A 22,384-nucleotide genomic window follows, 5' to 3' on the forward strand; every position below is an offset into this window, starting at 1 on the left:
GGAGCAGTTCTATTCCGTCGGGGCCAAGTTCCTTTTCACCCCCCGAGCAACAAACAGCAAGGTGGTAAGATTTAATAGCAGGAAAGGTTTCTCAAATATCCTTCTCACCTCCGGATCTGCATTGTCTTCTGATGGGGGACCCTTGGCAACTCCCTCTTCTCGGGGGGTTGTTACGGAAGGGCCCAATTTTTCACAACAATCCAGGTCAGTTTTGTCCACAGTTTGGCCTTTGAAAGGACTAGGCTCTTAAAGCAAGGTTACTCAGGGGCAGTGGTGGAAAATCTTCTGAGAGCGCATACGTTTTCCACCTCCTTGGCATATCTCCACGTTTGGTGGGTATTTTAACATTGGTATCAGTATCACGCTTCTATGCCCGCTTCAGCACCTGTTCCCTTAATCTTGGATTTTTTACAATAAGGTCTGAGTCCGTGTTATCGGGGCTGCGTGCAGGGGAGACTGCGCTCTTCTCACCCAGATGTGTCTAGGTTCTTGAGGGGAGTGAAACGCCTTAGACTTCCCTTGCGTTTCCTGGTACCCTTGTGGGATTTGAATCTGGTTCTCTCCTTTCTGATGAGTTCGACCTTTTATACACTTCGGGGGATTTCCTTGCGTTTACTGACCCTGAAGATGGCATTTTTGGTTGCTATTTGTTCTGCAAGGCGGATTTCAGAATTTCAAGCCTTGTTGTGCAGAGAGCCTTTTTTGATTATCATGCCGTATAAGGTGCAGATTCGGATGGTACCTGCTTTTCTTCTGAAGGAGGCTTCAGAGTTTCACTTAAACCAGTTGGTTGTGTTACTATCCTTGGATAGGGATATGGATGGTCAGGAATACAGGAAATTGCAGCTGTTGGACGTGTGGCAGCATTTATTGCATTATCTGGAGATTACGAACAAGTTTTGGAAATCGGATCGGCTTTTGTTCTTCACCAGGAGGTGAAGAAGGGGGAGGCAGCTTCTCAGGGCACAGTGGCTCGTTGGATTAAGAAAACTGTGCCTGCATCCTATGTGGATTTCAGGAAGCCTCTCCCAAGGCAAATATGAGCACATTCGACCCAGGCACAGATGATTTCTATTCAGAATTGCGTTTCCTTTCTCTGGCAGAGATCTATAGCAAAGTGGTCTTCCTTGCATATGTTTGCCAGGTATTACTGACTGGATGTGGCGGCACAAGTGGATTCTTCCTTTGCTTGGTCAGTGCTGCTTGGGCCTCAGACAGCCTCCTGCCCTTCTAGGGAGTAGCTTTGGTACATCCCACTGGTGTGGACTGGCTCGCCCGGATGGAGAGAGAGAGAGACAGAGAAAGAGATCAGACCATGTTCACAGATCACACAGCGCATCACGGACTAAATGAGCTGGCTGAGCTTGCTGAGTTTAGTTTCCTTACTGAGCTTGTCATCCCTATCTCTACCTTTCCCTTTCTCCAGTTGGGCCAGCGGAACCTGCTTACTTGGGCTTGCTGGCCTTACGTAGCCATTTGTCTTTTCTCCATCTTTCTCTTTTTTCTCTTTGCTATCTCCTACCAGTCTGTCTTTTCCACCCACCCTATCAATCTTCTATCATTTCCTCCTGCTCCGCCCCCCCCCCCCCCCCCCAACTCTCCCTCTCCCATAACCTTATTGCTGCATGCTCTTCTCTATCTATAGGCCTGAATGGGCCACAATTTTTCTTCAGGCCTGCACAGACAGTCACTTGACATACCATCATTTTCCAGATTCCTCTCTGCACTGAGAGAAAACCGGAAGGAATGCATACTGCCATGGCCCACTCTGTCCCACTGGCTCTAGCATCTTCCTCCTTCGCAATACCACCGGGCTGCTGTGTGGCAATTTTTTTTTTTTTTTTAATCAATTGGCCCACAGCAGCAAGGACCCCTCTGTTTCCACATCCCTGAAATACAGGAAGGAAAATGCATTCCCAAGTTAAAACAGAAAATAATGAAGAAAAATGGGTGAACATATAGAGGGTTGAGAACCAGAGCAGGAGAGAGAAGAAGGTAATGGACGAGGAGGGTTTGGAAAGGAAGATGAGAAATAGGAGCGGGAGAGCAACACTGATGAGGACAAGCCTGGTGATATGGAAGACGTGAAGAAGTGTTGAAGGTCAGAAACTTAGAGGTGGAAAAGAGCAAAGTGAGATAAGAGAAATATTGACAAGAGAAGTGGAAGGGGAGGGAGATATGTTGAAAGACAAATGCCTTTAGTAACAGTAAAATAGAAAGAAATTCAGGAAGAGGATTCAAAAGGCAGACGAGAGGAAAGGTTGCACACAGATTTAAAAACAAAAAAAAAAACCTGACAAAGATAGAAAAAAACATTTTTTAAATATAAGAATATGTAATACTTTGCATTATTAAACTACTACATTTTCTACAATTTTTAATTGTTTAAAATTGTGTGAAACAATGTGTTTGATATCTGAGAAGTGCTCTGCTCTAAAACTTGAGGTATATTTGTATACCCTGTTTTAGCAGGCAACTAGAAAATCTTGCTGAGTAACAAATTTCTTAACATTTTTGGAGCCTTAGACATAGGGAATAAATTTGAACCTGAAGAGTAAGGTGTCATACTTGTTTTGGCAAACCCTGCTAATCTGCTATTTATTTGTTATATTGCCACCAATCCAGCAGTAGATACTCTGTTAGTAATTTAGTTGAATTGTATATATTTATACTGTTATATATTGTTATATAGCTACCAATCATTATATATTGTTAAATAGCCACCAATTCAGCAGTAAATTCTCTGTTAAATAATTTAGTTCAACTTTATATATTTGTTACTTACCATCTTCTATTTCTGTTCATCCTAGCTTAACATCCCTTGTTTCATTGTAACTTATCTTTTATCTCTATCAGTAGCCTCCTCGCTACTCTATTGTTAATGTTAAAGTTCTAATTACCCCTTGTTCCATATAAACCGATATGATAAGCTTCATGAATGTCGGTCTAAAAAAGAATTAATTAAATAAATAGATAATCCAGGAGTAGAACTGAGTTTTTAGATCTAATGGCAGTCTTTCTCATCCGTGGTCAACTCTAGTGACCCCTTGTTTCCCAACACAACATAAACATTAAAATGAATGAAGCCAGCCCAGTGGCTCTATGTCTGTGCTGTGCATTGCCATGAAGAGGACCTGGGTTTGATTCCCTGGTCAGATCTTACACACCCTTGGTTGGCCAGGGCTGTGAGTGCTGTAGCTGTAGCATTCCCAGCATCTAGGGGGAGAGAGTCCTAGTGGTCGGATTTAGTGCCCATAATTGCAGGGCTTCAGAAGGGAGCCCTGGTGTATGGTTCCCATTCGAGAACTGTTGCTGCATTAACTGGGCTAGGTGAAATGGGAGGGAATAATAATAGGGGGAAAAATCCCAGGTAGTGATGAATTGAAGGCTCACGGCACCAGATTCTAGCCCTGATTCCAATTGAGCTAGGGCCCAAAGGAGCAGGAAGAAACTGTTCCCCCTTTCAACTCCTCCTCCAAAATTAATCTATGTGGGAAACAAGTTTAAGATTTGTGAAGGAAACTAATTTTTCTGAGTTACTAAAAATTGTTAATATATTAACTAGTGCATTGATCTGTTCATTTAAGTTGTGCCCAATTTGTATAATTGCTTATAATGTTCTTTCTTGAATGGCAAGTAGATTACTTGTTAGGCTAGTTTTTAAATGAAAGAATACTTATAAAGACAGATTTTACTTACAACTACCAACCATTTGTAGCTATTTTTAAAGAGTAAGTCTTATGGATTGATACTTATGTTTAATTGATGTTTTTTTTTCTCTTAAGATGACATTTATTAGTATCGTGCTTTAAGTTTATGCAAACTGATCTGGACTGATCATTGAAAGTAAAAATATGAATTTGTGACAATGGCTGTTGCTACAAAGTGGGATGCATTTCTATAGATAATTTGTATATAAATGTCACCTGAAGTATCATGGTATTTTGATTTCCAGGACATAGAATATAAAGCTCAGATTGAGTTATTAAATGTTCAGCTTGCTGAATGCCAAGAAAAACTTCAAAAAGTGAACTGGATGGAGAACAAACTGAATTCTCTAGAAGAAAGAATGAAAGGCAAAGTGATTGTCGATGAGAAGGACTGGAATAATCTTCTGAGCAGAGTTGTTCTTCTTGAAACAGAGTTGCTACTGAAATCAAAAAAGGTTGCATTTTAACTTAGTATGTTATATAAAAATAAGAGTATTTTCTTTCTGAACATTTTGCATGCATAATATTTTCTGCTGGTCTGTTAGAAAGCATTGGTCAAGATTTTTATTTGAAATCAAGTGTTATTAGAACATAAGATTTGCCATACTGAATCAGAGCAAAGATCCATCAAGACCCAGTATCCTGTTTACAACTGTGGCCAATCCAGGTCACAAGTACCTGACAGGATCCCAAGGGATAGATAGATTCTATGCTATTTATCACAGTAATAAGAAGCAGATTTCTGCAACTCCACCTTAAAAATGGTTTATGAACTTTTCCTCCAGGAACTTGTCCTAAGCTTTTTTAAACACAGCTACACTAATAGTTTTCACCACATCTTCTGTCAGAAAATTCCAGAGCTTAATTATGCATGGAGTAAAAAAATATTTTATCCCAGGACAAGCAGGATGCTAGTCCTCACATATGGGTGATGTCACTGACGGAGCCCTATCACGGAAAACTTTCTGTCAAAGTTTCTAGGAACTTTTGACTGGCACACTGAGGCCACTGAGCATGCCCAGCATGCCATTGTCCCCTGAGCCACAGGGGTCTCCTTTCAGTCTTCTTTTTTCCACGCTGCTGTTAGCCTCGCGGGTAAGGAACCCTGTGTGGTAAATTCACACTAGAAAAAGTTAACACATTTTCAGAAAAAGTTATCCCACCGTAGGGGTCTCCCTCTTTTTCATCTCCGGTGAGTAATTTGAATTTTCCGGTCGATTCAGTTATCAATAAAATCCAGTCAGACGGTCGTCGACGGCTGTCCGGCCTTCAATATGGCTACCGGGTTTAAAAAGTGCCTGAATTGCTCTCACACTATATCCATAATCTACCCGCACATCAAATGTGTATTCTGTCTCGGCGAGAGACATGATGTGTCGACATGCCCAAAATGCACTGAAATGACACAAAGGGCAGGCGACCAAGTATGGAAAAGATGGAGCATCTTTTTCATCTTCAACTGATGCCATCGACTTCGAATTCAGCACAATTGTCTCCGGCTGGAGCAGTTAGAAAAGTAGTTCTAAAAACTCGGTCGTCCGGACGAAGCGGGTGATCGACCATCATCGACCCCTTTCCCGGTCGTCTATAAAGTCTACGTCCATCATCGAAACAAAGGGCGTCAAGCATCAACAAAAGCACCGGCATCGACATCGGAGGCCTCAGGATCCGGATTCAGACACGATGCCCGGAGTTCCCTCGATGCCCATCGAACCAACTCCTAAGAAACCTCGGAGGGAGGAGTCACTAATGCCCTCGAGGCCTGTGACTCCTAGGCGATCCCCACGATATCTGTGCCGGGAACCGTGCCTCCACAGGGACCTGTGGAGAGGTCGGTTTCGCCTTCACTGCCTCCCCCTATAGCTGCTCTGTCTTCATCAGCTATAAGGGCGGAACTGGATGGTTATATCCACCAGGCAGTTCGAGATGTGCTCCGAGAGATGCCTTTGATGCCAGCGCCGACGCAGATTCCACCTTTGATGCTAGTTCCTTCGCCAGCACCAATCCCTTCACGTGTCGATTCCATTGCCATCACAGAGACCATCACTGGCTCTGACTGCATCACCGATGCCGACACCCTCACCAGCATCGATGCCGGATATATCGTTGTTGGCGCCCATATTGGCTAAATTGGATGCTCTTATTAGGGCCATTCCGGTGCAGCCACTCAAGGCTCTGATACCACGGCCTATAGGAGAAGAAATAACGGAGGATCTACCGATACCTGAGCCCATACCAGGTCCATCAGGAATCTCTCGTTCCAAACCATCTGTCTCTCCATTATTTCCATCGAGACCACTGATGAAACCCTCAATGCCATCCTTCCATCCTCCATCGACTCCTCCACGTCCACCTTCCTCAGACACTTGGAATGATCCAGATACCGATACTTTGGAGGATGTCCTATCGGATCCCTCTCCTCCAGAGGACCTCTCTTTAAAGAGATGGCTGATACCATCCCCTTCCAATTAGTACTGGAAGAAGATACTAGACAGAAAATGCTGGAGGTATTGCAATTCGTGGATCCACCAAAAGAAGTCCTGGCAATATAGTACATGAAGTTCTTGTGGAATTACAGCACAGGTTATGGGAACACCCTTGTACCATAAAACCTGTGAATAAACGGACTGATGCCACCTATTTGGTACAGCACATTCCTGGCTTTCAAAAGTCCCAACTACCTCACCAATCAGTGGTAGTAGAGTTGGCCCAAAAGAAATCTAAGAGGATTTAAACCATATTCATCTAATCCTCCTGGAAAAGAACACAGATTTTTGGATACCATTGGCAGAAAGATGTTCCAAGGCTCAATGCTAGTTTCCAGAATTGCGTCCTACCAACTTTATATGACGCAGTACCAATGTAATCTGTGGAAACAACTCCAAGAATTGTCTGAATCTCTTCCCATCCAGTTCCAGGATTCTTTCAATAACATTATTTTTAAAGGCCTGGAAGCTGGAAAACATGAAGTTAGAGCAGCATATGATAGCTTTGAAACTTCATCCAGGATGGCAGCTACAGGCATTAGTGCTAGCAGATGGGCCTGGCTGAAGGCCTCAGACCTAAGATCAGAGATACAAGAAAAGAGATACAAGATAATCTCTTTGGAGACAAGGTACGTGAGGCAGTCTCACAACTGAAAGAGCACTCAGAAACTCTGTGTCAGCTTTCCTCTGTTCCGCCAGAATCCCAACCTTCTGCATGTAGACCTCCCAGGAATGATTCCAAAAGGCCATATTATAGACCACGGAGATACTATCCTCCAGCAGCCCATGGTAGGTCATCAAGGCCAGCGCAAAGACCACAAGTCCAACAACCAAGAGCACTTAGGGCTCAGCCTCCACCACAAACAGGCCCAGCCTCGGGATTTTGAAAATTCACCAGAGAACAGAAGCCTGTCTGCCAATCCGACTCCAAATCTACCTGTAGGTGGTCGGATCACCTTTTTCCATCAAAATTGGTCACACATCACTACCGACCAATGGGTACTCTCAATCATATCTCACGGTTACCATCTGGACTTTCTCACTGTACCAAACGATACTCCACCCACCTCGTTTTGGACAGTGAACCATCACTCCACGCTTTTACAAAAAGAATTATCCACCCTTCTGAGAGCCAGGGCCATGGAACCAGTTCCCCGACCTCAGCAGGGCAGAGGATTCTATTCCCAATATTTCCTCATTCCAAAGAAAACAGGAGGCCTATTTCCCATATTAGACCTTCGGAAACTCAACAAATTCCTACGGAAGGAAAAATTCAGAATGGTATCATCGGGCACCATGCTACCTCTACTTCGAAAAGGAGATTGGCTCTGTTCTCTGGATCTTCAAGACGCTTACACTCACATTCCCTTCTCATCACAAGTATCTGTGATTCCTGGTGGGGCGTCAGCACTTCCAGTACCGAGTTCTACCATTCGGACTTGCCTTAGCACCTCGAGTGTTCACAAAGTGCCTGGCTGTGGCAGCGGCCCAGTTACACAAGGAAAGTGTACTTGTTTTTCCCTACCTGGACGACTGGCTCATCAGAAGCCAGACAAAAAAAGGAGCTCTCAGCTCTCTCAAGCTCACAATAAATCTACTCCATTCATTGGGATTCCTAATCAATTATCAGAAATCCCATTTCATACCATCTCGCCTGTTGCAATTCATCGGAGCAGATTTAAACACCATAACATCAAAAGCTTTCCTTCCAAAAGACCGTGCACAGACACTCTCCTCTTTAGCAGACTCTCTACGCACACAGACACATTTGACAGCCCATCAATTCCTAACTCTCCTGGGTCACATGGCCTCCACAGTTCATGTCATTCCTATGGCCAGATTAACCATGAGGATCACTCAGTGGACACTGAGAGCGCAGTGGATACAAGCCATTCAACCACTGTCCTCTCCAATTCAAATAACTCAACAACTACGTTCCTCGCTCCTCTGGTGGACGAACATAGACAACTTTTTCACAGCCCTACCTTTCCAACAACCAATTCCGCAAGTAACTTTAACTGCAGATGCATCCACCTTAGGGTGGGGAGCACACATAGGACATATTGAAACTCAAGGTACTTGGACGAAACTTGAAGCAACATTTCAAATCAATTTCCTAGAACTTCGAGCTATACGTTATGCGCTGCATGCTTTCAAGGACTGCCTTTCACACAAGACTGTTCTAATACAAACAGACAACACAGTAGCCATGTGGTACCTGAACAAGCAAGGAGGTACCGGCTCGTTTCTCCTCTGTCAGGAAGCAGCACAAATTTGAGACTGGGCCCTAACACACTCAATGTTTCTCTGGGCCACTTATCTAGCAGGGATTTACAATGTAGTTGCAGACCGCCTCAGTCGTCAGTTCCAACCTCACAAGTGGCCTCTGGATCCCTTAGTAGCAACCAGGATATTTCAACTTTGGAGTCAGCCAACAGTGGACCTCTTTGCATCCGAACTGAATCACAAAGTGGAGAACATTTTCTCCCTGCACAAGCAGAGAAACCATTTAACCAAGGATGCCTTTGCTCGCCACTGGAATTCAGACCTTTTCTACACGTATCCCCCAATACCGCTAATAACCAAGACTCTAGTGAAGTTACAACAGGACAAAGGGGTCCATTTTACTCATAGCCCCTTATTGGCCTCGACAAGTATGGTTTCCCATACTTCTCGATCTCTCAATCAGGGAACCAATTCACCTGGGCACAACACCCACTCTCATAATTCAGGATCAGGGCAGGTTGCCCCATCCCAACCTTCAATCCCTATCCCTCACAGCCTGGATGTTGAAAGCTTGATCTTGCAACCACTCAATCTTTCAACTAATGTCTCTCAGGTGCTTGTAGCTTCACGTAAGTCTTCCACACGAAACAACTATCGTTCTAAGTGGAAAAGATTTACCATGTGGTGTACACAAAAGGGTATTGACCCTTTCTCCTGCCCCACATCATCTTTATTAGACTATCTGTGGCACCTCTCAGACTCTGGTCTCCAGACCTAGTCAGTAAGGGTACACTTAAGTGCTATCTCAGCTTACCATAATACCGTAGGGAATGCACCAATATCAGTGCAACCCCTTGTTAGAAGGTTTATGAGAGGTTTAACTCACCTTAAACCCCCGATATGGCCACCAATCACAGAATGGGACGTTAATGTGGTATTAACCAGGCCCATGTGTTCTCCTTTTGAACCCATGGATTCCTGCGATGCTAAATTTCTCACTTGGAAGACTATCTTCTTAATAGCCATTACATCTGCTAGAAGGGTTAGTGAGTTACAAGCACTTGTCACATACTCACCCTATACAAGATTCGTACATGACCAAGTGGTACTCCGTACATACCCAAAATTCCTTCCCAAGGTAGTTATGGAATTCCATTTGAATCAATCCATAGTCTTGCCCACATTTTTCCCAAGACCGCACTCTCACCAAGGGGAGAGGTCTTTGCACACCTGGAACTGTAAACGTACACTTGCATATTATTTAGACCGCACAGCAGTCCATAGGAAATCCACTCAGCTGGCTTGCAGATTGTATAGAGTTCTGCTATGTAAAAGCAGGCCTTCCTCTCCAAGGGTGAGTAAAGGCACATTCAGTAAGAGCAATGTCAACCTCAGTAGCACACTATCGTTCAGTGCCAATAGTTGACATATGTAAAGCTGCAACATGGAGTTCTCTTCACACCTTTGCATCTCATTACTATTTGGACAAAGAAGGACGACAAGATTCAGCCTACCAACAATCTGTCTTAAAGAACTTGTTTCCAGTATAATCCCAACTCCTTCTACATCCAACCTGCTGTAATTTCAGGCTGCCTCAAATTTTCCAACAGTACAGCAATTGTGCCTGTTGCACAAGTTGTATGCAGTTGGTCCACCACAAATATGACTCAGCCTGTCGCTTGCTAATCACCCATATGTGAGGACTAGCATCCTGCTTGGCCTGGGATAAAGCAAAATTGCTTACCTTGTAATAGGTGTTATCCCAGGACAGCAGGATGTAGTCCTCACAAAACCCGCCCGCCACACCGCGGAGTTGGGTCCAATACATTTTATTATTTTATTTTTGGCTAAAGCTTGTTGCTACAAATGAGACTGAAAGGAGACCCCTGTGGCTCAGGGGATAATGCCATGCTGGGCATGCTCAGTGGCCTCAGTGTGCCAGTCAAAAGTTTCTAGAAACTTAGAAAGTTTTCCGTGATAGGGCTCAGTCAGTGACATCACCCATATGTAAGGACTACATCCTGCTGTCCTGGGATAACACCTATTACAAGGTAAGCAATTTTGCTTTCTCTTATTAATTTTAAATGTACAACATAGTAACTTCATTGTGTTCCCATAGTCTTTGTACTCTTTCAAAGAGTAAACTGATTAACATTTAATTATTCCACTCCACTCAATAGTTTATAGACCTCTATCATATTTCACCTCAACCATCTCTTCTCCAGGCTGAAGAATCCTAACCTCATTCTGTCCCCGTTATTTCGATCACCCTTCTCTGAACCTTTTCTAATTCTGCTATATCTTTTTTTGAGATGGGGTGACTAGAACTGCACACAATACTCAAGATGAACTCACAACATGGAATGATATAGAGGCATTATGATATTCTCTTTTATTCGCCATTCTTTTCCCAATAATTCCTTGCACAACAAGTAGAAGATGTCAACATATTATCAACAATGACACCGAAATGCTTTTCCTGAATGGTGACTCCTAATATGGAACCTTGCATTGTATAGCTATAATTTAGATTATTCTTTCCTAAGTGTATCACTTTGCACTTGTCCACATTAAATTTAATTTGCCATTTTCTGTTGCGTAGTAGGTGGACCCTTGGGTCGAGGTGGGGTTGACTCTACCCATAGGGGAGGTCCTACGGGTCTCCACCATCGGTAGGCGGAGTTGGCTGACTGACGGAGGCCGGTTGGAGCTTCGCCAATACTAGCCCTCGTTCCCCGTGGGTTGAGCCTTTGGGTACCGGGGCCAGCTGGAGTTCTCTGGGCCTCTATCCAAGGTCTTTGAGAAGATGACGAGGAGGTCAGCTAGAGGGCAGCAACCGCAGGAGTGAAGAGTCTATACTGGACGAAGTGGAGACCCAGGCTCCAATAGGAACAAGAGTCAAGACAGAGAGCGCCCAAGTGTAAGCAGGTCGAAGCCTGAATGGCCAAGTCCAAGACTGAGACTGTAGAGGCGTCAAGAAGCAGGCTGAAGTCAGGGCAGGCGGCAGACAAGAAGCTGTGGCAAGGCAAGGCTGAAGTCATGTCCAGGAGATAATCAGTAGCATAGGCAGGCGAAGCAGAGGTCCAGACTAGGAGATGATCAGCAGCATGTGGTCAGATGAAACAGAGGTCTGGTCTAGGAGTTGATCAGTAGTGTGGTCAGGCGAAGCAGTGGTCTGGGCTAGGAGATGGTCAGTAGCATAGTCAGGCAAAGCAGTGGTCGAGTCCAGGAGAGGATCAATAGCGTAGTCAGGCAAAGCAGTGGTCAGGTCCAGGAGAAGGTCAATCCGAAGAAATAGCTGAGTAGCACGAAGCACAGGAACTAGGAGAAGACAAAGACCAGGATCAGGAACATGAGGAAATCACCAAGGCGGCAATGAAGTACACGTCCACCGTGGAAACCTGTTGCAAAGGCGACTAACAGGAGCTGAGCCTGACCTTTTATACCGGAGCTCATCATCCGGGGCTGCGGGTTGGATTCCCACCGCGGCCCCTTTATAAGGAACAGAGATGTGCGTGCGCACTTAGGGAGGGGCGCGGCACAGGACGGCGGCATCTCTCCGCGGACCACAGGAATCAGCCATGGAGCAGGAGTGCCGGGGATGGCCAAAGGCCAGAGACGGCGCCCCACAGCCGCAAGGGATGTGGATCCAGACGCTGGAGCAGGCAGAAGAGGGTAAGAGGACCTGGCCGCGGGCCTGCCGTGGCCGGCACATACAACATTTTCATGTCCATTCTCCCAGTTTTGCAAGATCCTCTTGCAATTTCTCACAATTCTCTTGTGGTTTAACAACTTTGAATAATTTTGTGTCAGCAAATTTGAACACCTCACTCGTTGTACTGTAGGACATTTTGTCCTAATGGTGAGTTGATTTCAATCTGGGGGGGGGGGGGGCATTCCAAAGTCCTGAAGTTCAAATTGTTCTTACCAAGGATGCATCCATCTTGGATTGGAGAGTTCACGTAGATGGGCTCCGCAACCAAGGTTTTTGGTCTGGCCAGAAACATATGTTCCTGATTAGCTTCCTTCAGCAACGGCAATCTGGTATGCTCTATGGGCTTTTAGAGATCAGCTTTGCAACAAAAGTTGTGTTAATACGAGGGTAAGTCAGTAAGTAAGTCACAAATCTCTCTACTAAGGTAATAAAACATATAGCTGTAATGTTGTCATATTCCATAGATGGCAGCACCTTAGAAATGCTTATGTACTTAAATAGTTATTTAAATTGTGCATGCGCAGGGGCTGTGTACACAAGGAAAATGGATACCGTGTTGACAGATTGTACGGTCGAAGAACAACATGCTGTTGTCCGATTTTTATGGGCTAAGGGCTTAGTGGCAAAAGACATTCATAAAGAAATGTATCCAGTATATGGAGAGAAATGTCTCTCGCGTAAAGCAATTTATAACTGGACCGATAAATTTGCACAAGGACGTGCCAACGTGAACGACGAAACCAGACCTGGTCGACCTGTAGAGATTGCGACTTGTGAAGCAGGTTGAAGAGATGGTTCGCGCTAACCGGAGGGTAACAATTGACGAAGTTGCCAAAGAAATTGGGTGTTCTCTTGGATTAGCATATTCCTTAGTGCACGATGCATTGAACTTTCGCAAAGTCTGTGAAGGTGGGTTCCAAACAGCTGACCGAAGACAATAAGAACAACCGGATGGGTGTCTGTTTGGAAAATCTCTGCCGTTATGCAAACAAAGGTGAATCAATGATGGCACGTATTGTTACTGGTGACGAGTCGTGGGTGCACCACTATCTACCAGAAGCGAAACGCGATTCCATGCAGTGGAAGCATCCACTATCACCGAAACCGAGAAAGTTCAAGCTTGTGCCTTCTGCAGAAAAGGTGATGTTGACTGTGTTTTGGGACCAAGATGGGATACTCTTAAGCAGTTTTCAGAAGCGTGGTGAATCTGTTAATTCAGCTTCCTGCTGTGCTACTCTATTAAAGCTATTATTCGTAGAAAACGCCCAGATCTGGAAAAAAGAGGAGTGCTGATTCTTCACGATAATGCCAGACCACACACTTCGAATGAGACTCGTCAGACAATTGCGAACCTGCACTGGGAAGTTCTTGAACATCCACCATACAGTCTGGATTTGGCACCCAGTGATTTTCACTTGTTTGGCAAACTGAAAAGCCATCTCGGTGGTAAACATTTCACCAGCGATGAAGAAGTGGAACAAGAGGTGAAGCACTGGTTACGATGCCAGCCAAAAGACTTTTACGCAGAAGGTTTTGACGGACTTTTCAAACGTTGGGACAAATGTATAAATGTTCGCGGCGATTACGTTGAAAAGTAGTTTGTGACTATATTCTGTATATTTCACAATAAATAATTCATCTTTTGCATTTAAATACATTTCATAAATATTTAAATACATTTCATAAATATTAATCCCATGTATGTTTGTGACTTACTGACTTACCCTCGTACAAACCAGGTGGTGATGTGGTTTGTCAACAAGCAGGGAGGTATGGGCTCATACCTCCTGAGTTGAAGCGGTTCAGATCTGTCTTGGCACTCTCCAAAAAGATGGTGCTCAGTCATATATCTGGATGCATCAGAAAATGCAATAGTAAACAGGCTGAGTCCGTTCCTTCAGACCCCACTAATGGTCTCTGAGCCAAGGGGTTGTGAATCAGATTTTCTGCCTGTGGGGAAGCCGTCTAATTCCAACAATCATAGATCAAGGACGCTATGCTACATGTAAAATTGTTGGCCTAAACAGATTCCTTCATACAGAACTCTCAAGAATATCACACTAATGCGTCTGTGCACTCTTATCACTGCTAACACACGAGTAATTCTTCTTGTTAATGCTCAGTCAATTGCAAAGAAATCAGCAATAATTTATGACTTCTTGGCTTCTGGGACTTATGACTGTTTTTACATACCGTTATTTTTTCCTTCATTAACCGTTATAATTAAGCTACAATGTTTAACCCACGCCAATTAGTTGCGCCTGTAAATACTGTTACGTTCCTCTACCTCCTCAGCTGCTATCCTTCCTCCTTTGCCTTCTCCCTCTCTCTCCCCCCCCCCTCTTTCGCTCCTGCTCCATCACCCACTCCCTGTTTTTTGTAACTTTCCTCCTTTCTCAAGTTTATTGTAAACCGGCGTGATGTGCTCGCACGAACACCGGTATATTAAAAGCTGTTAAATAAATAAATAAATAAATAAATAACTGAAACTTGGTTGAAAGACTATGATGTAACCATTCTTAACCGTTTCTTTCCTCCTAACCTTTCCTGTCTCTTTAAATCTAGGCAAGGTAGGAGGGAAGGTGGCCTTGCTATTTTTTCAAATCATTTCTGAAGTTCTCTGAATTGGATATCTCATTACCATGCCCCTATGAACTGCTCTGTATCAAGTCACGATATATAAACATCTGTTCAACTACTGTCTACCAGGACTTCCTTCCCATAATACTTCTCCTCTTTTTGAATCTCTTGTGAACCTGGATCTTTACCTTACTATTACTATAATTCTAGGAGACTTCAAACAGCAAAACTAACCCAAGTGAGAGAAAGAACCCTATCACTAGCAGGACCCATAATCTGGAACACAGTGCCTCCAGAGATCAGACTACAAAGTGATCTCAAGACATTTAAGAAAAGTTTTTAAACAAGCATTTTATAAAGAGACAGGAAAATAGAGAGAAATTATTCAGGAAAAGACAGAAAGGCACCGACACACAGTCCGAGGACTGTACAGTAGATTAGTCTACGAACTCCACACCACAATAAAGCATAACGATAATACTATATGTGACAAAACTACCAGTGTAAGTACCTTGGTACAATTGGTCATGAACTACTTCACTAAATGTCTATGCTTAATGATATATTGTAACCAAACCTTTGACGGCACCTGTTAGAATGTACTATAGTACACGTTTACCTACATTAAATATGTGCCTACATGTAAACCATTGCATCAGCCATCCCTATTCAAGCAGTAATGAGATGTGAATGATGGATGGAACTCCACGTGGCAGCTCTGCACATCTCTTCATGGGAACTGCTGCAAGTGGGCCACCTAAGCTGCCATGGCTCTGATACAGTGATCCTTGACATGGCCCGCAAGATGCAATCCCACCTGGGTATAACAGAAAGTGATGAAGTCTGCTAGCCAATTGGAAAGCGGCTGCTTGGTAACAGCTATCCCCAACCTGTTCTGATCAAAACAAACCAAAATTTGGGTGGACTGTCTAAGGGCTTCTGTCTGCTCCAAATAGAAGGTTAAGGCTCTTTTACAGTCCAAACTGTGCTAGCTCATTTGCCTTGGTGCGAATGGAGCCTGGGAAATACTGTTGGCAGCACAACAGACTGGTTAAGGTGGAAGTTGGACATCACCTTAGGCAGGGACTTAGGGTATGTGCGCAACACCACGCTATCAAGAAAACATTTTGTGCAAGGTGGATAAGTCACTAAAGCCTGTAAGCTCACTGACCTTGCAAGCTGAGGTAACCGCCACCAAAAATCTGACCTTCTAGGTCATATTCTTCAGGTCTCAGGAGCCCAGAGGCTTAAAGGGAGCTTTCATCAGCCAAGTTAAACCATGTTGAGGTCCCAGGACACATAAGGAGGCCTTAGATGAGGCTTCAACTGAAGCAGACCCCACATGAATCGTACAACTATAGGCTGTACAGAGATGGGCTTACCTTCTACACCATGGTGCTACGCGCCAATCGCACTGAGTGAACTTTAAGAGTTAAGTCTTTAGACCAGTCTCCAAATGGTGTAGAAGATAGTCAAGCAGTTTTTGTGTGGAGCAGAAAAAAGGAGCTAGGGCTTTTTGCTCACACCATACTGAAAAGTTGTTCTTTATCACATTCTATCTTTGCCTACTGTCAAATAGTATGGCACTTGATCTGGTGTTGAGCTGTTTCCTTCTGCTGTCATTTGAAAATAAACATTTCAGATGTGTAAGTTATTTTTAGAACATACAATGTTAATACCTGAGAATTTTTGATTTCCACATTTTTGTGGCTTGGCCAGGGTGCTGCACGCAGTATGCACATAAACTATCTCCTCTTTCATATATATATATATATATATATATATATATATATATGTACACTAACACACTCAAATGTCCACACTTGTGGACACTTGAGCACACACTTGCTCATACACATACATGCTCATTCTCATATAGTCTCTCATTTTTCCACACATACATACACTCTCACTTGCACACACATGCTCTGCACCCCTAACCCACCAGCAGCAGCAGCATCCTCCTGGGGGCCCACACAGTCAATGAGACTCCTCCATTTTCTTCTGGCTGACACTCTCTATTCCTTTGGCTATATGGCTGACATTCCTCCTTGTTGCCCATTCGGACCAAGGTGACTTCTGGGGCCCACATGGGCTGACACTGCCTCTTCTGCTTCTTCCAGCCCCATGGCTTATGCTCCTCTATTTTTCTTGCCTGCACAAGCCCAGCTGAGTTTCTCCTTCAAGGCTCATATGGGCCACAGCAGCACTCAGATTTTTATAGTGTTTGCCCAGAGAAATCCAGAGTCTCCAGGTTAAATCCAGAGAATTCCCAAGTATGACAATGTTTGATTATAATTAGAACTTCTGATTTTAGTTTTAACTGATAAGCATCAACAAAACACGCCTGATACCAAAAAAATGAAATAGGTGTTTATTGGATAAATACCGGAAAAGCATCAATTTCCCTCCCCACCCACCATTGTCTGCCTTGGTCCTTCATTTGGATTATGTACTTATTCCATGCTGATGACTCCTCAGCTGTACAAATGTGTTTAATTTGGCTGGAAAAAAATACCTAGCAGTAGCACCTGTGCTGCGAAAACACTGAATAAACCCTGCATTGTTTCCATTCTCAAAAACTCCTAAATTTACAATTTATAAAAATCTAAGAATAGAAGCTCTAATAATAAAATGTATGCATACAAGTACTTAGGGATTATATTTAATTACAAAACTATGTAGTGGATGTTATTGCAGATGGTTGAAGCATTTAAAATATCACATTTTTATTTCAGAATGATTTATCTTCAGATTTTAACAGCATGAGTGAAGAACGTACCTCTAGTAGAACCATGAATCCAGTTTCTTTGGGTGAGTTTCTATATCGAATGTCTATTTTAGGGAAAATTTTTGAATGCAAAATAGCATTTTCTTTTTATAATTTGTCCGGTGCAATCATGTATGCCACATAATCTACCTCCAAGCCTTAGATTGTTGTTGCTTATTTTGTCTGTACTCACATGCTTTTGAGTCTTGAGTCATATAAAACTTAAAATCTCTATATTGATATTAAAGGCATGTTGCATCATGTTGTGCATGCATAACAAAAATGAAATAGAATGTATTCTTAATATGTCATTAAGAATGACTCAACAAAAAGGTACAGTCAAAAACAAAACTTCAGGCAAAAAGTACAAATAGTCAAACCAGCAATGAGTCATCAGTAGATAAACAAATAAATGAGTGTCAGCAAGCTGGGTGAAAGTGTAAGCCTCTGTAGGCAAATTTCAGAAAAATATAAGAAAAAGCAAGATGACATAAGAGAAACAAAACCCAACAATTAAGGGCAAGAAAAGATCAAATTTGCCAATTATTCAATTAGTGATTACTGGCTTTAGAAAATTGATTAAATCATACATGCTGCCCTTTAAAGCTGCACTGCCTCATACAAACTGCTGTATAAAATTAAACATTTTTAGTATGTGTAAGAAGTTTAATACAATTAAAGAAGAGGACCTAATGGAACGGTTTTAACTTCTATTAATTTTGCACAATGTTTGATATTTTAAAGAGAATATAAGCACATATATCAGTATGTCTGTCTTTTTCCCTTCCTCTTGACATCATCACACCTCCACCCATCAAGCAAGTTCAAGTTCAGAGATAAATTGTAGAATCCAGGAATTAAATACTGAAAAAACCATCAACCGTTTTCTCCAATTATTTTTACTTACAACTAAATCAATATTTTTTATGTTTGGGTGGATTTGTTGTTTAAGCTGCCCATGTGGTTACTTTTTTTTATCATTATTTAGCTTGTTTTTGATCTCACTAAAAATGTTAATTTTTTAACATTGACATGCTATTAATAAAAAAAGATTCTAACAGCAGTAGCATTTTCAGACATCTACGTTATTTAAAGTTAACATTACAGCAGTTTATTTGTAATTTACCCATCAAGCTTTTTATTTAACATTACTTATGGACTTATGTTTCATACAGATACAGTGTAGTGTGGGTCTTCATTTTTGTTTGTGATTGATTGATTTACTTATTAAGATACATGGACACTGTTCTATTCTCGAGTTATTCCATCAAACAGTGTTGTGCAACTGCTACCATATTTTTTTATTCCTTACATTCTCCATTGAATACGTAGGCTATAGAAGATTTGCATGAAAATCTTGGTACTCTTTAAGGATCTATTTACTGAAACACTTACCACATCTGATGATGAAGAAAGAACATTGGGGGCGAGAAAAAGCCTCACTCCTTCCTGCCCTAATGAAGAAAATAGTGCCAGCTGGCATCATGCTCTCTTTTGCTCTGCATGTACATGTGGCAAAGGAGTATCAGCAAGCAGCATTTTCTTGAGAGTAAGGGCAGAAGGGAATTACTTCTGGGGGGATTCTGCACTACTGCAGAGCGCAGAGTTTGCACAGAATTCCCCTCCTGCACAGAACAATGGCATAGCCGCAGGTGGGCCATGGCCCACCTACTTTGGGCTCATGCCCACCCAGCCAGGACTGTTGCAGGTCCCATCCCCGCGATGGCGGAGAGGAGGGCCTCTGAAGTAGCAAGGCCATAGAAGGATTCCATCCCTGCGACGGCGAAGAGGAGGGCCTTGGATGAAGATAGGCTGCATGGGATCCCATCCTGCGATGGCGCAAGGCTGCCATGGGATCCCATCCCCGTGATGGCAAAGAGGAGGGCTGGAGCAGCAAAACCGTCAAGGGATCCTATCCCCGCAGCGGTGGAAGTAGGACTTTGGCTGTACCTAATGGAAAGGTCCAGCGTGTGTGGGTGAGAATGGGAGCTTTAATATGTTTGGGGGGGGGGGGTTTGAGTGAGAATGGGAACATGAATGTGTGTGAGGATGAGAATGGGGGCTTGCATGTGTGTGTGGGGATGAAAATGGGCGCTTGAATATGTGAATGTGGGTGATAATGGGAGCTTGAATGTGTGTATGTGGATGAGAATGAGAGCCTGGGTGGGTGTATGGATTAGAATGGGAGCCTGGGGGTATGTGTGAGGGTATGAGAATGGAAGCCTGGGCGTGTGTGCATGTGAGTGAGAATGGGAGCCGGTGTGTATAAGAATGGGAGCCTGAGTGTGTGTCTCTCTGTGTGTATAAGAATGGGAGCTTGGGGGGGGAGGTGTGTGAGAGAGAGAGTGTATGTGTGTGTGTTAGAGCATGTTAGAGTGAGAGCTTGTGTGTGTGAGGGAGGAAGGGAAGAAGACAGTAGGATAAGAGAGACCCTGGCTAGGACTCACTTGTCCGAAGTTATCTCGACCCATCTGCGATAGAATAGGGCTAGTCTGCCCCATGCCTTCTTCCCTTGGATACGTCGGCTGAATCTCATTGTGGGGTGCGGCTGGGGCCTGTACCCGAGCTGGTTCCCCTCTTGTTGTGCTTGGTCCGAAAGATCTGGTTTCTGCCCGTAGGGTGGGGGGCTTGATAGTTGCTCCTGTAAGGATTGAAGCGCTGTGAACTTCTGCCCCTGGAGGACCTGGGGAAGGGTCGCTGGTTTCTCTTCGTCTTATCCTCCGGTAGGCGCGGCAATGGGGACTTGCCCCATTTGTCGGCCAGTTTCTCTAGTTCGCTGTCAAACAGGAGGGATCCTTTGAAGGGCATCCTCGTGAGGCGCGTTTTGGAAGATGCGTCGTCTGACCAGCTTCAGAGCCAGAGTTGCCTCCTGGCCGCCACCGCAGAAGACACTCCTCTGGCCGCGGTGCGCACTAGGTCGGAGGCAGTGTCCGAGAGAAATGATACTGCTGGTTCCATGTCTTCTCCCGGGGTGGTTTTCCTGGTTTGTGATAAGCAGGCACGTGTCACCACGGTGCAGCAGGACGCAATTTGTAGAGACATAGCGGCTATGTTAAATGACTGAGGATGGACTCCAGCTGCCGGTCATGTGCATCCTTGAGCGCAGCTCCTCCCTCCACTGGGATGGTAGTGCGCTTGGAGACCGCTCAGACCATGACATCAACTCTTGGGCATGCAAGAAGATCTTTGGTTGCCGGGTACAGGGCTGCCAAAGCTCGTCCCCCCTTGAATGTGGACTCCGGAGCATTCCATTCCAGGTCATTCAGCTGCTGTGCTGCTTGTAACAGAGGGAAATGGCGAGAAGTCTGTCGAAGACCCTCCAGCAGGGGTTTCGGTTTAGGTTCCCCCGAAGTACCTGGGCCCGGGATAGCGAGCTCCGTCAGGCATTGGTTGACCAGGTCGGGGAGCCTGTCCTACGTGAAGAAGCGTCTCATGGTTTGGTGACACTCTGTCCCCGGGGGGAGCTCCCCCTCTTCTAAGGGTTCGGCTTCCTCCTCAGATGTCAGAGTCCCTATAGGTGGGGCTTCTGGGTAGTGGAAGCCTGTGCCTAGGTCTTGAAGGGCCTGGGGCATGAGGGTCCTCCTGTGGAGCATGTGGCTGGTCAGCCTGAGGTTCAGTTTGCATTTCAACAAAGGCATGAATCCCCTTGAAGAATTCCACCCATGAAATCGACGCTGGGTCAAAGCTGAGGGGCGCTGGTTCCTTGGGGGTCCCCTTCTGTGGGGAGGTCCCCCTGGCTAGGTCCGGGGTACTCCCTGAGGAGCTAGAACTCGGCATTATCCAATTACTGTCCTATCTCCTCATTACCTTTATTGAAACTGTATTATTTAAACAGCTGAACGACTTTGAGGAAAGTCATCCTTGACCAGTGCTAGTTCGGTTTTAAAAATGCATTCAATACTGAGACTCAACTCCTTTCCAATTTTGACACACATTTGAGAGGTTTTTATACGAACGTTGACTATATCATGGGGTAATTAGATATCTCTGCAGCATCTGATAAACTTGACCATGGTATTCTTATTTCCAGACTTAATTTCATTGGCATAACAGAACAGTTTTTAACTGGTTTATTACACAGTTCTCTAAATGTACATTATGGATTAAAATTGGAAATGCCTTCTCAGTAACCATGGAATACCTCATCACTATCAGCCACACTATTCAATATATATATTGTTCCTCTTTGTAAAGTCTCAGCATGCATTATAAAATTTATGTAGATGATATCTAGTTCTTCATTCCATATGATTTATCATGGGCTTACACATTTCATTTGCACTGAAGCATTTCTGTAGAGGGAGCAGGCACATCAGCTGTGGAATATTCATCAGAATTTTTCAAGTTTTTACACCAGACTTTTCAAGCCTTATAGGACAAAGGGAACATTGAAGAAAATTATTCCCAGTCAGGACCCATAGCTGCATAGCAGAATAGGTAACAAAAAAAAAGATGAATGATTCTGAATTAGGCCCTTCTGATTTAAGGCATTCTGCTATTTTGAAGAAAGAATATGTAGGCAGTAGCCACAAGTCCCTGAAGGAAGAGGAAATTTATTCAGGAGAGCCAGAAGAGATGCAAATAAGGCTTTTTCATGGTTGAGATGAATGCCCTAATTTTGCAAGTCACTTCAGCTTTAAGGATTAAAGAAGATATAAATCAGATAAATAAAAACCCACCCTGAGATGAAAGTGTCCCTCTTAAATTGAGTTATATAGAGTGTCAGACTGTCTCTCTAAAAGTCTCTCTCTCCCTCCCTCCCTCTGTGGTCACTCGTGTGAGCATGCTATTAAAATAGACACACAAAGGTATCTTTGCTTGTGTGCCAATATGTGCGTTTATGGTCACACGCGCTCTCCTTTTAAAATTTACCTGGACGTGTATAAGTGCAGAATAT

The 22,384-nt window shown here is 43.8% G+C and overlaps 1 protein-coding gene across 8 annotated transcripts in view; it reads left to right on the forward strand.

Moving 5' to 3' along the window:
• CEP44 (centrosomal protein 44) overlaps window positions 1–22,384 on the forward strand; it is a 223,759-nt gene that overhangs the window by 188,024 nt on the left and 13,351 nt on the right. For 7 of the 8 annotated variants that reach the window (XR_003852650.1, XM_029576497.1, XM_029576747.1 and 4 more), the window contains 2 exons: window positions 3,956–4,165; window positions 17,456–17,531. Coding sequence is in view for 7 of the 8 variants with exons in the window: in XM_029576497.1 (XP_029432357.1) it covers window positions 3,956–4,165; window positions 17,456–17,531 (286 nt within the window). In the remaining variant the exon portion in view is untranslated. The remainder of the gene's footprint in view (window positions 1–3,955; window positions 4,166–17,455; window positions 17,532–22,384) is intronic. The other variant, XM_029576963.1, reaches the window with a different exon arrangement.

The sequence above is a fragment of the Rhinatrema bivittatum genome, chromosome 1, assembly GCF_901001135.1.
Source record: "Rhinatrema bivittatum chromosome 1, aRhiBiv1.1, whole genome shotgun sequence".
Lineage (NCBI taxonomy): Eukaryota > Metazoa > Chordata > Amphibia > Gymnophiona > Rhinatrematidae > Rhinatrema > Rhinatrema bivittatum.